Source organism: Mustela erminea, chromosome 6 (genome assembly GCF_009829155.1).
Source record: "Mustela erminea isolate mMusErm1 chromosome 6, mMusErm1.Pri, whole genome shotgun sequence".
Taxonomy (NCBI): Eukaryota; Metazoa; Chordata; class Mammalia; order Carnivora; family Mustelidae; genus Mustela; species Mustela erminea.
The window spans coordinates 38,674,485-38,687,447 of NC_045619.1; the positions used below are offsets into that span (position 1 = coordinate 38,674,485).

Consider the following 12,963-nt stretch of genomic DNA (forward strand, 5'->3'; position numbering starts at 1 on the left):
GCAGGCTTAGAGCACTGAAGAAAGGGTGAGAGGACCCGAAATACAGAGAAACAACAAAACAAAGCAACACAAAAACAAGCATAAGAGGAAAGACGTTTCTGCAGTGAAGGTTGGCAGGAAGCCGCCGCAATCAACCGCAGGTCAACCCTTGTTATGAGGCGGACACCTATGACTGAGATCTGGGTAACTGCCAGCAGAGCCCTCGGCTACAGAGACCCCACTTTTGAGAGCTTCTTAGCAATACTGACAAGCCCAAGTTTATCCGAGTTCCCCAGAAAATCGCAAGTGCCGGATTTCACGACCTAGCCTCCATTCCATCCCTATAACGCAGCCAATAGGAAAATCCTCCGCCCTGAGCGAACTACTCTGCAGAGCTCAGACAGCCCCGGAGGCGGGTCGGCCCGGTAGAGTCGCGGTACCGCCCGACTGTTGGCCTCCGGAACCTCAGGAGCCCTGAGCCAAGCGGCGGAACCTCCCTTCCCTGTCTCCGCCCTTCCAGGTAGGTCCCAGCCCCCAGCAGCCCGGGCGGCCTGGACCACACCCGCTTCCCTCCGGTGGCCCGACCGCCCCCGCCGCAGTTCGCGGGAGCGCTCTTCCTGGGGCGGGCACAGGACTAGGACGCATGCGCAGTGGCCGAAGGGCGCCTCCCTGTCCGGATCTCGCGAAGTTACGTTAGATTGGCCGCCGGTGACGGGTGGCTGGGCCGGGGGCGGGAGGGCTTCTGGGGTAGGAAGGGAGGTCCGCTTGGCCGGGCGCGCCGCCCCAGTGCTCTGTGGGATACTGGAAGTCTCGAGCGTCTCCTCCCGGTTCCCAGCCCTCCTCTGGCCCGCACTCATAGAAACAGTCACACACCCCCTGCCTCCCCTCTCTTCCCTCTCCGCCTCCCCCTTCCCCCCCTCGCGATAAGAAGACCCGGCGGCAGGAGAGGGGATGAAGATGGCGGACGCGAAGCAGAAGCGGAACGAGCAGCTGAAGCGCTGGATCGGCTCCGAGACGGACCTCGAGCCTCCCGTGGTGAAGCGCCAGAAGACCAAGGTGAAGTTCGACGATGGCGCCGTCTTCCTGGCTGCTTGCTCCAGCGGCGACACAGACGAGGTCCTCAAGCTGCTGCACCGCGGCGCCGACATCAATTACGCCAATGTGGACGGACTCACTGCCCTGCACCAGGTCTGTGCACCCTACCGCCGGGTCTCCTGACCCTGCGGGTCCTCGTCGGCCTCCTGCTGGGGCCTGCTCTCCACCCTCGGCCTCTGGAGGCTGGGGGCGGCGGGAGACTCCCTGCTGCGGGGTGAGGGGGCGGCTTCCCGCGAGGGAGGGGGAAGAGAACTGGTGGAGGGAGGGCTTCTGGCTTGAGGCCCCCTTCAGACTAGTTGATGTTGGTGTTAGGGGCAGACTAGTTGATGTTGGTGATTTCCGGGGCAGAGGAAAAAGGGACTGTGATCGGCTTGGGGCGCCAGGGCCATTTGTGGACGTGTGTCTGGGATTCGGGGTCGAGACGGGGTGGGGTGTATTGGGGTTGTACCTGGGCCCGATGTCAGTGATATACTTGGACGACGAGGGATGCTAAAGAAAACGACTAACGAGGGGCATTAGGGACACTTGAACAGATGGACGTCTTTGGCTTGTAGGTGGGCATTGAATTTACTGTAGTTTTTAGGGCTTGATTACAAATGATGATGATAATAATAGTAATCAGGAGCCCTAAGCCGAGTGTCTGAGCGGATGATTTCCTGTTTTCTCCTTTATTACTCTTGGTCATTGGGGAGGGGGAAATGGGGTGTAATTAGCTGATCTGCTCCGGATGAAAGGGAGGGGATGGAGATGGGTAAGGTAAGGAAGTGCTCAAAAGGGCTTACCCACCGCCGGACCCAAATGTACTGAAGTGTCTTTGGGAGAAGAGTTTGCCGCAGTGTCAGAGATCCTCGAGCCCCACGTCTTGGGGTGTGCACTGGGGTTAGAAAGAGAAGAATAAACACTGGGCACGCTTTTCAGAGCCGATTACCAAGCTCCGATTCTCCTTTTGGGGGTGATAAAAAAGAAAGCTGTTCACAAACTTTTCTCAAAATGGATGCTTTGTGCATGTTAAAGTTTTATAGTAGCCTGATTGGGATCGCTCAGTGTTAGCCAAATAAGGAGAAACTATTGGCAATCCAGAGATAATGTTGCTTTGCCTTTAACAGGCCAAAAGCAACACAACCACGTAGAGTTCTGCATAAAAAGCAATCTTTGAGTGATGGTAATAGGTGACAAGACATAGACTCTTTCTATTTTCTTACTGGGCAATTTGGAATTACTTAGAATCTGACTTAATAGCAATAGCTTCCCCTTAAGATGAAAAGATTTGTAAACTAGCGCAACGTTACCTTGGTTGTATGTGGAAGATCATAGCTGTATTTTATTTAAGACTGTTACAAAAACTTGTTAGAGAAGTTGAAACTTAAGGCTCCGTATTTTATGAATATTGCCTTGCTGCCTTTTTAAAAGGTGTGTGGTGGCATTTTCCTTTTACTGCTTCCTGTTTGGTGAATGATGACCGTTTTAAGTTTTATTTAATTGAATTCTCATATCAAACTTGGCTTATAGCCTTTGTTTACAAAGTTGACTGGATGGATTGAAATGACTGACAAATTGCTCGACAAATCTGGAATTCAGAATGTGGCACCCAGTAAAAATATAGCGCGGTCTGTAGTTCTTTTTCTGTTCCATAAATTTGGAGTCTTTAATGTATAGCATACTTTTTATTTGGCTGAGGTTTATTTTAAAGCATAGCAAACTCTAGATTCTAAAAACATGGTATAGAGAATGAAAGAAACTTTTGGCACTAAAAATGGTAATGTAGTTATGTAAGATGAAGGATCTTTTAAGTGCAATTTGCACGATTTAGTATGGAATTAATTCTGAAAGACACAGTTATTGTATGCTGAGGTCAGGGTACAATTGGATAATGGTTTACATCAATATGCTTTATTAAAATTGTCAGATAGAAATTTAAAGTTATCACACTCGTGAACCCAATTGTATTGGCTTGGGGAAAGGAAATTTTCTAATGCTTATATTAATGTAATACTGGCCTAGGTGGGAAGAGAAAATACATGTAACAGACTTTTTAAGTTTGTTTTTTTTCCCGCCCTCTCAGTTTGGACATGTTGCAAGAATTAGTTGACTTATCAATGTTTTCCAGATTAACTGAATTCAGTAGTTTGACAACACACAGGTATAGCCTTTATTGCGTATTTTGTTTTACCTGACAAGCTTTTAAGCAAAAGTTTATGCATAATCATTTGCATAATATCTTTTAATTTATCTGCACATTCCTTAAGTCCCTGAAGCTACAGTCTTTAAAATACCAAGTACTAAAATTTTTATCATGTTTTCTCCACTCTCATTTCTTTATCAACTCGTACTTTTTCCCCTGTTGCGACTTTGAGAACAAGGAGTTCGTTTTGGGCAAATTCAGGACGACAGATAGTGAAAGGTGGTAAATAAAACTTTTTTAAAAGGAATCTCAAGAAAATTTTAACCTTTTAAGAAATCTCTCGAATGCTGCTTGTTTTAAGTACTTAAATTATAAAACCTAAAATTGACCCACTGATTTAATAGCCTTTGAATAGTGTTTTTTTAATTAACTTCTCAAAAAAGCGTATAATACCTAAAATGTTTTTGCTAGGTTATTGATTAGTCTTTGGGAATATTCACTTATCTTTTTGGTTTTAATCAGGCATCTTAAATTTCACTGTCAGGAGAAGTTTTAGAAACTTTACAAGCCATAAATACACTTAATCTCATATTGTACTTCCATTTTTAATGTAAGCAGCTTATATTTAAAAGTTTATTGGTTGAATGTGCCCTCTCATTAGAAATTACAAAAGCTACTTAATTTTTAGCTGTTCTTTTTGTATAGAAATATGTCATCCATATTGGAGAAAAAGCAGTGTTCTTGTCAAATTTCCTGTCTTGGTCTATGGAGTAGCCTCCCTCTCCTGCTGACTCCCATAGCTAGAAAACAATGCTGAACGGTATTGAAGCTGAAATAAACTTCATTTTCTGGAACTGAGGTCTAGAGTAGATTTTCACTTTAATTGGTGGGCATTAATCACTTCTGATTTTATAGGTACCTGGTTGAGTTTTCTGCCTTGTGATCTATATCTGTATTTCAGTATACATTATAAATATTTTAGAAGAGTAATAGAGGTTTCTGTAGAATGCTTTGTTGCTGATTACTGCTGATACTGGTGTGCATAATGCAGGACTGAGATTTCTTCCAACAATGTTGAGTTTAACCTTCGATTTTACCTTAAAATCTTATCTACTTACTCTATGCCAGTAACTATCAAGATTTCCAGTTCTCACATTTCTGCAGAGCTCCAGTCCCTCATTTCCATTTTTCTAGCGCTGATGTATTGATGTAGAATGAAATATTATTCACTATGTTGTGATTTTATATTTAAAAATGTGTATTTAAGTAGTAAGATAGTAAATAGAGGTTCACTGCCTCTGCCATAGAGTAACAATTATTGCATTTACATTTAGCTTTGTGATTTCTTCAAAGGATTCTTACTCAAACATGGATTTTCATAGTTAGCATTCAGTTTTATACTCTTTTATCAGGTAACATTAGTTTAGATACATATGTATGTTTAATTTTATTTCCTTAGACTTCACCTGTATCCTTTTTTCAGTCTGAGTATTTTAAGTTGTTAGTTTTACATCAATGTTAGGAATTTCTTTGAATTCAACCTGAAATAAAACTTAAATCTTTCTTCACCAAGCCTACTCTTCTCATTGATAGCTTTGAATCTTTTAATGATGTCATTAATCTCTGGATCAAGTTTTAAACATCTCAGTTATTGTTTAGTCATCCCCTTGTCTACATATATCCAATCAATCTTCACAGTTGCCTTTTCATCAGTTCTTTTCCTGGCTACTCTCATTATCAACCTAGTTTATACCTTTATTACTTTATCCCTGGAGTACAATAATATGTTAACTGCTTTCTCTGCCTCTGTTCTGTTTCTGGTCCAATCCAGCATTCATATTGCTCTAAAAATATTTTTTTTTAACAATATCACTTTCAATGTGTCAATCCTTTCCTTAAATTTAGTGTTTCATCATTTAGCTTATAACTGATGTATCTCCATTGCATTGTTTTTTACTCTTTACCTTTCTATTTTCATGCCAATGGTTATGCTTTTTCTGCCACTAGACTATCCTCCCTCCCTTCTTTGCCAGTCAAATCTTAGTTATTCTTCAGAGTTCAGTGGAATTGCCAGCCAGTAGGGATCTTTCTGTTCTTTGATTCGAATAAGAATATGGCACTGGAGAAGGACTCTCTTCTCTGGGGTGCTCACTGTATATTTTGCCTCTCTGCTGCTATTGAAACGCTTCTATTGAATACTGTTTGTTTTTAAGTTTGTCTTTCCTGATAGGGTATAAGGACACAATTTCCTACATGTCTGTATTTCCAGAGTTGGGCACGTATTAGGTGCTCACTAAAGATTTTATTGACGTGTATCTTTTACCTATTATTACAAGTACAAAGTTTTATTGTTCTTACACATAGTGGAACTTAGGTGTTCATAAAACAAATGAAAATCTTTGTTGTGGATCTTCTGTGTAGATTTGTTTAAATATCTTGAGCTTTTAAAAAGTTCTTAATGTTAATCTTCTTCCTTTGAAAAAACCCTAAACCAGTTTAAATCCTAGTAATATGTTAAAAAAAAAAACTTATTTGAGACATTAATTAATTTGCCAGCTTCTTTATAAGAGTCTGAACTAGGTCCTATATAGGAATACCAAGTAGAATTAGATCCATGTTCTATGCTATCATAATTTTAAAATAAAGTTTCCTTTTACTTTTCAATAGAGACAGACTTGCAGATAAGTTTAGTATTCAATCCTCTTGCTCTTAAAATACAACTTTTATCAACTTTAAGGGCGCCATTTGAAGCTTCTTTGTAAAAATATGTGGCTCCCTTCTTGACAGTAAAAGGAATACTTTTGTGCAGTCTTTTCTTAAGGGCTTAATCTTCTCAGCCAAGCTGTTTTCACTGAATCGTAATCTGAAATGTAACTCTCTTTAAAAGTATTCTAATAAGGCTACTTAAAGTGTTTTCCAACCAAAAGGAAGAGAGATTGGAGTGGTTGATATTGAGTCTCTTGTTAGAAAATAATGTAATTGCTATATATGAGAAATCTGTTTAAAAGTGAATATAGAGTTTATTGTTTATTTTTTCGGGAGGTGAGGGATGTTAAGATCTTAGAAGAATCTAATGAATCACTTATAAATAATAACAGCAATAGCTGTTTAAAAGAGCGTGTAGTAGAAATTACTCTCTCTACATGATTTTTTTAATTAGGAAGACTGTAACACATTGATGCTGATGGCTCTTAAAACTTTTTATTGAAATCATCCTAAATCTATTAAAAGGAAAAAAAAAGCCCACCTAAACAAACAAAACTTCTAACCCCTCTAAACTGGCCCCTCACTTCCTGCAAATAAATGGACAACCCTATCCATATATGGGGTGTGCTGGTTTAGGGCACTAGTGCCCACAGTTCTGCTGTTACAATGTCTTCTCTGCAGTTGCTGCCTTTGTGCTTCCTGGCAAGTTTTGTGGTCTGACTTTGAAGTGTCATAACCAAGACCATCTTTCATGTGCTTCAGCTAGTGTGATTGCAAGCTGTGACTGAGCATATTCTAGTATAATCAGGTAGAAGCACTAGATGGAATAGAAGAAATTTGTTACCACATTTTACAAGTACTCTTCACATAAGAAAAGAACTTCTGCTTAAAAAAAAGAAAAAAGAAAAAAAAAAGTCTAGCAGCGCCTGGCTGGCTGAGTTGGTGGACCATGCGATTTGATCTCGGGACTGTAAATTCAAGCCCTTGTTGGGTGTAGAGATTACTTAAAAATAAAATATGTTTTTTTTAAAAAAGAGTCTTGTTAGGTGATTTTTTTTTTTTTAAGATGACTAGAAAGATTACTTTTATGGGGGATGGAGAGTATAGAAAATTATTTTGTTACTGCTTTAACATTACTTCTTGAGGGTTCCTGATTCCCTTTCTGCCTGAAAAATATTTCCATTTTCACCCCCACTTTTCTTATGAAAGTTTATGGGGTTCCATAATCATGTTGGAAAGATGGAGTACTGTATACCAAAAGGTATACATCTTTGAAAGATGGAAGACCTCCAAAAGTTCTTTTGAGTCTATTCTGAGTTGGAGTTGGCTATTAGCCATGACTTACTCGTGTTTTATTGAGAAGTGGAATTGGCTGGTGAACATTTTCTGGGGACTTGGTATATGTGGAACACTGTGGTACATGCTTTTACAACCAGTATCTCATTTAATTCTCACAGCATCCCTTCTTTCTTGCTCAAGATTGCCAAGATAATAAACAACAGAGCTGGGTTCTAACATGCAGGTTTTTCTGATTCCAAAGCCCAAACTTAAGACCATGCTAGATTTCTTCTTTTAAGTCTGAAGAAGTATTCTTAAATCTTTAAGTCATTATGATTGATTATTAGTAGTTAGAGATTTCTCAGTTAATCAGCTGAATTAAATGAATCAAATGAATTAACTGGAATCAAATGAATCACACACTACACACATACACACACACACACAATATCACACAATTTTTTCTTTATCTACTTTTGTTTTAGCTAGCTAACCCCCTTATGAACTTTATTTGTTCATATAGTAGTACTATATCTAAATTAACCTCAGAATCTAGTTTAAAGTTTAGGAACTGCCAAGATTGTTTTTGACTGGTCATTTTGTGCAGAATATTTGATCAAGTGCTTTGGGAAGTTGCAAGGAAGTTACAAAAGCAACAAAAACTCCTTTTTTGGAGACATAGAGTTTAGTCTTTAAATGTCTCTATTTTCCTTTATCCTAAAAATAATTTATATTGTTGCTTTAGGCATTTTTATGTATGCATTTACTGTACATGCTTTGTTTATATATACCACTTTTTTTTTTTTGAAGATTTTATTTATTTTTTTTTTAAAGATTTTATTTATTTATTTGACAGAGAGAAATTACAAGTACAGAGAGGCAGAGAGAGAGAGAGAAGGAAGCAGGCTCCCTGCCGAGCAGAGAGCCCGATGCAGGACTCGATCCCAGGACCCTGAGATCATGACCTGAGCCGAAGGCAGCGGCTTAACCCACTGAGCCACCCAGGCGCCCTATATATACCACTTTTAATGAAAAGAGATAAGTTATAGGAAAACTCATATCAGGACAAAATAAAAGAAAAAACAACCATGAGTTTGTCACTACCATTTAATCTGCATTTTACTTCCTGAACAGTGATTATTGGTGTTTATAATTAGGACTTGAGATAATACATGAAAAGCTAATATAATTAACTGAATTAATTTATAAATTAGTAAACCATACTTATTAATGTTAATCATATTTGATTTTAATTGGAAGCCTTTTGTTAGTAGGAATATCCAAGTTAAAAAAATAATTTTAAATCATTTTGCAAAATTCAGCCAAATTATGTTTTAGATCTTAACTTGGAAATGGCACCAGAATTTTTTTTCCTTAGTGGTAATAAGTGAGAGCAACATTTGGAATGTAATTTACGTGTTGCCCATTAAATCACTGAGTCCCATAATTTTACATTTCATAGACCTGTTTGCTTAAATTTGACTAAAAGGGGATAGCCTAATTTTTATTTGCCAGTGTGACCACTTTATACTATTATCACCATTTTCAAAAAGAAAAAGAATATTTTAATAACTAAAGGCTATAGTATCCAAATAAATAAAAGAAAGTGGGGAGTCTTGTCAATTTATAAAATTATTGCTGTATTGACCAGAAATTTTCTTGATAATCTTTCATGCAAGTAGAGTGAGTAATTGGGGATGAACAGATTTCATGACTCGATTACCTGTGTCCTCCTTTTGGAAGGATATGATGGCACTCAGGTGGTGGCAGGCCAGATCATTAGGGTACAAGTGCCTGGCCCCTGATTACCCAAGATGGAGCAAAAAGGAACTTAACTAGAGATTCACAAAACCAGTGAAAGTGATCCACCAGTTCATATTTTAGGAACCACCAGTTTCATATATATATTTCCATAAGCCTTTGCACATGTAGTCTTCCTCTGGAATGTATTTCCTAGCTTATTTATATTAAAGCACAGCTCAAAGCACAAAGTGGAGACTTGCATGACCTGAGCACAAAGTGGTCATTAAAAATTGTAATACAAGGGGCGCCTGGGTGGCTCAGTGGGTTAAGCCGCTGCCTTCGGCTCAGGTCATGATTTCGGGGTCCTGGGATCGAGTCCTGCATCGGGCTCTCTGCTCAGCAGGGAGCCTGCTTCTATCTCTCTCTGCCTGCCTCTCCATCTACTTGTGATTTCTCTCTGTCAAATAAATAAATAAAATCTTTAAAAAAAAAAAATTGTAATACAAGTGTTTATACCAGTAACTTACTTTTATAATGCTTAAAATGCAAAGGTAGCCATTGTTACAGTCAAAATTTAGCAGGATCTTAGATTTATTTTTGAAATGGAATATATTCCTGATTAGCAATATAAGCAGAATTTTGCTTCATTTATGAAACATACTTTAAAAATGAATTTTTTCAAACAAATTGTTGGTTGTTGGCTTTTCAGAAAAGGAGTCCTTAGGATACTGGCATTAGAAGCTAATTCATATTTTCAAATGATTTTAATCACAGTTTTGTATATTTTTTTCTAAATAACACTTTCACTGTGGATCGCTGTATGCCAGGATTTTCTGACCTTATTAGTATTTTGGTTGTTTATCTTTTCATTGTTATGCTGGCTAACCATAAAAAGACAAACTTGAGCTCTGTGTTGCTGCCCTAAGTGTGCTTGCTCTACCAGAATGCTCTTTCATGGGTGGAGACATTCCACATTGTCATGTGTTGTATAGGTATTTCTGAAATGACATTTGGTAGAAACCATGGAAAGAAATGAAGGCATTCCTCAGCTGTCACCTTTTTAGTAATCTGTTTAAATGCCTTATGTGCGTTGAGTGAGATACTCTGCAGGGAGAGCTTCACTTAAAAAGTTACTTTAGTTTGATTATTAAGTCATATTTGAGCTGAAGTTACAATCTTTTTGTAGTTTAACATGTTCTATAACAAAAAGATAAGGTTATAGAAAGTTTGTGCCAGTTTCTTAAATACTTGCATAGTGCCAAAGAAATTTTGTGAGAATGTGAGTTGATACCCTCTTAAGAAGTTAACCATGTGGAGGAGTCTGTTTTCCTGGATTAACTTTCAAAACACACACATACCAATTACCTTTATAGGAAACATATTAAAGTATGTACATTTTATTTAATCTTATTTTAGATTATTATAAATGTGTTCCAGTATTCATGCTTTTGTTTGGAACATTTCTGGAACTCTTCAGCTCCACAGTGATCTTTTTTTTTTTTTTTTTTTTTAAAGATTTTATTTATTTATTTGTCAGAGAGAGCGAGCACAGGCAGACAGAGTGGCAGGGCAGAGTCAGAGGGAGAAGCAGGCTCCCTGCGGAGCAAGGAGCCCGATGTGGGACTCGATCCCAGGACCCTGGGATCATGACGTGAGCCGAAGGCAGCTGCTTAACCAACTGAGCCACCCAGGAGTCCCCACAGTGATCTTTTGAATATTTTCAGTGTTGAAGTGTTTTTTGTTGTTTCTTTTTCTTTTCTTTCAGGAGCGTTTAATTTTGAAACTGATAGTCATTTGGTGACCAAGAGCATATGTCTGGTGAACATGGGTAATCATAGTTAATACTGTCAGTGATTAGATGATATTTTTAAAAATGCTTATTTTTAATTGGAATATAATCATGAGGAGGCCATATTGGATTTTATTTAACTCTTTTTATGTTGGACTTGTGTATGCTTCAGAATTTCTTCATGTTAACCTGGCATACTTTTTGTGTTCTAGACTTCACATGAAATAAGTCAGTGTTTTAACTTATGATTTGAACATGGTGTTTCTTTGTAGATGTTTGTTTTCCAGAAAAGATTTTGATGCTGCTGTTGCCAGCACATGACACTGCATTTCATTAAGAGCTATTGTATTTCTTAAAAGTATGTTAATTTGTACAGTTTTTCTTGAAAGATTAGGACAGATGAACTGTTCAGCAGTCTATCCTTTCTGAGTACATGGAACAAGCTGCATAAAAACTGTCTCATATTCAAGTTTTTTTCATTACAGAATGTCTGTTGCTGCTTAACTCTTTCAACCATCTTTTTTTTTTTTTACAATAAAATGTCTAAATTTCTGATCATCAACATTTTTACTTATCCCATGATATACATAAAAAAACCTTAAGTAATTATTAAGCCTTCAGTGTCTTCTGCTCTTGCTTTTTCGTCTTCCCCATCTTCTTTCTGCTTTGGAACATGGCTTACTTTCAGGTTTGCTTATTGTTCTTTATGTATTTTATCCCAGATAAACACTTAAGAATAATTATTTAAGTAGTTGAAGTATCATAGAAGAACATAGAAAGAAAGAAAGAAATACTGGGATGTCTGGCTGGTTCAGTGAGTATAGCATGTGACTTTTGATCTCAGGGTCATGAGTTCAAGTTCCATGTTGGATATGGAGCCTATTTAAAATAAATAAATAAATAAAGGACTTTAGATTTTCAGGCCTGAGGTAGGCCCATGTGAAACCTTATTAAACTTTCCTTTGTCCATCTTTATTCAGTATATAATTTTCTATAAATGGTTGTATTTAATTTTCTGGTTTGTAAACTTCTTTTTAAATTAAACTTTTTTTTAGAAAGAGAGAGCTTGCACATGCACACACATGAGTGGGGTAGGGGGAGGTGGAGTGGAGAAGAGAGGAAGAATCTCAAGCAGGTTCCATGCTCGGCATGGAGCCCTATGCAGGGCTGGATCTCATGACTGTGAGGTCATGACCTGAGCTCAGACGAAGAGTTGGCCACCTAACCAGTTGAGCCACCCAGGTGCCCGTAAATTAAACATTTTTTTAAAAACTTCTAGGTTAATGAATGCTGATTCTCATTTTCCTTTTTAATGGTTACATAGTATTCGTGTGTGGGTATGTGGGTGTGTATCCCAAAATTTATTTTCCCACTTGTCTGTGATGAATATTATATTTCCAACTTTTCATGATATAGTGGGTATTGTATCCTTGCTCACTCATGGCATTGTATTGTTAGGATTGCTTTTTAGAACTTTCACCTATAATTTTATATGTTTTGCTCAAAATAACATGCCTTTTTAATGTTTCTTTATACAAAAGACATTTTCAGTAAAGTCTCCAGTGTATTTAAGATAGAAGACTAACCTTGAAAATACTTCTCCTGACATACATCTGTTTTATTACTCCATGTGTGTTAATAAAATTTGCGTATAAGTTATTTAAAATGTTAAACAGTATTTGTATTTTACAGATACATGATGTTTTTACTCATTTAAATTAGTGATTAACTAATTCACACAACAAATATATAAATCATTATCTACTATATGCCTGGCGTTTGTACAAATCTCTAAAAACAATGTTCCCTGCCTGAATGTAGCATATTATCTAGTGGGGTGGTAGTGTGAACAAATGATGGGGAAAATTTTAGTAAGAGTTAAAACAGAAATACAGGGTGAGATGAAAGTTTTTATTAGGAGGACTTAACCTAGAATATCAAGAAGAACATCCCTGTGAAAGTTATGTTTAAGTTATAGGTAATGAGTGTCCACAGCCTTTATGATCCTGTTCCCTTCTTGCTTGTTTTCTGAATGCCCCTGTTCAGTGTCCCTTTTAATTTCTTTTCCTTCCTTCCTTCCTTCTTTTCTTTGTTTCTTTCTTCCTTTCTTTCTTTCTCTTTTGAAGATTTTATTTATTTGAGAGAAAGAGCAGGAGAGAGCCTGAGCTAGAGGAGAGGGAAAAGCAGACTCCCTTCTATGCAGGGAGCCCAAAGTAGGGCTCGATCCCAGGACCCAGGAATAATGACCTTA

General features: G+C 37.9%; 1 protein-coding gene across 7 annotated transcripts in view; it reads left to right on the forward strand.

Moving 5' to 3' along the window:
- The first annotated feature begins 799 nt into the window (after positions 1-799).
- The window catches only part of PPP1R12A (protein phosphatase 1 regulatory subunit 12A), a 148,278-nt gene continuing 136,114 nt past the window's right edge, over positions 800-12,963 (forward strand). For 4 of the 7 annotated variants that reach the window (XM_032346911.1, XM_032346916.1, XM_032346915.1 and 1 more), the window contains exon 1: positions 800-1,167. In XM_032346911.1, the coding sequence (XP_032202802.1) occupies positions 931-1,167 (237 nt within the window). In that variant the 5' untranslated portion in view covers positions 800-930. The remainder of the gene's footprint in view (positions 1,168-12,963) is intronic. The other 3 variants (XM_032346912.1, XM_032346917.1, XM_032346913.1) reach the window with 1 other exon arrangement.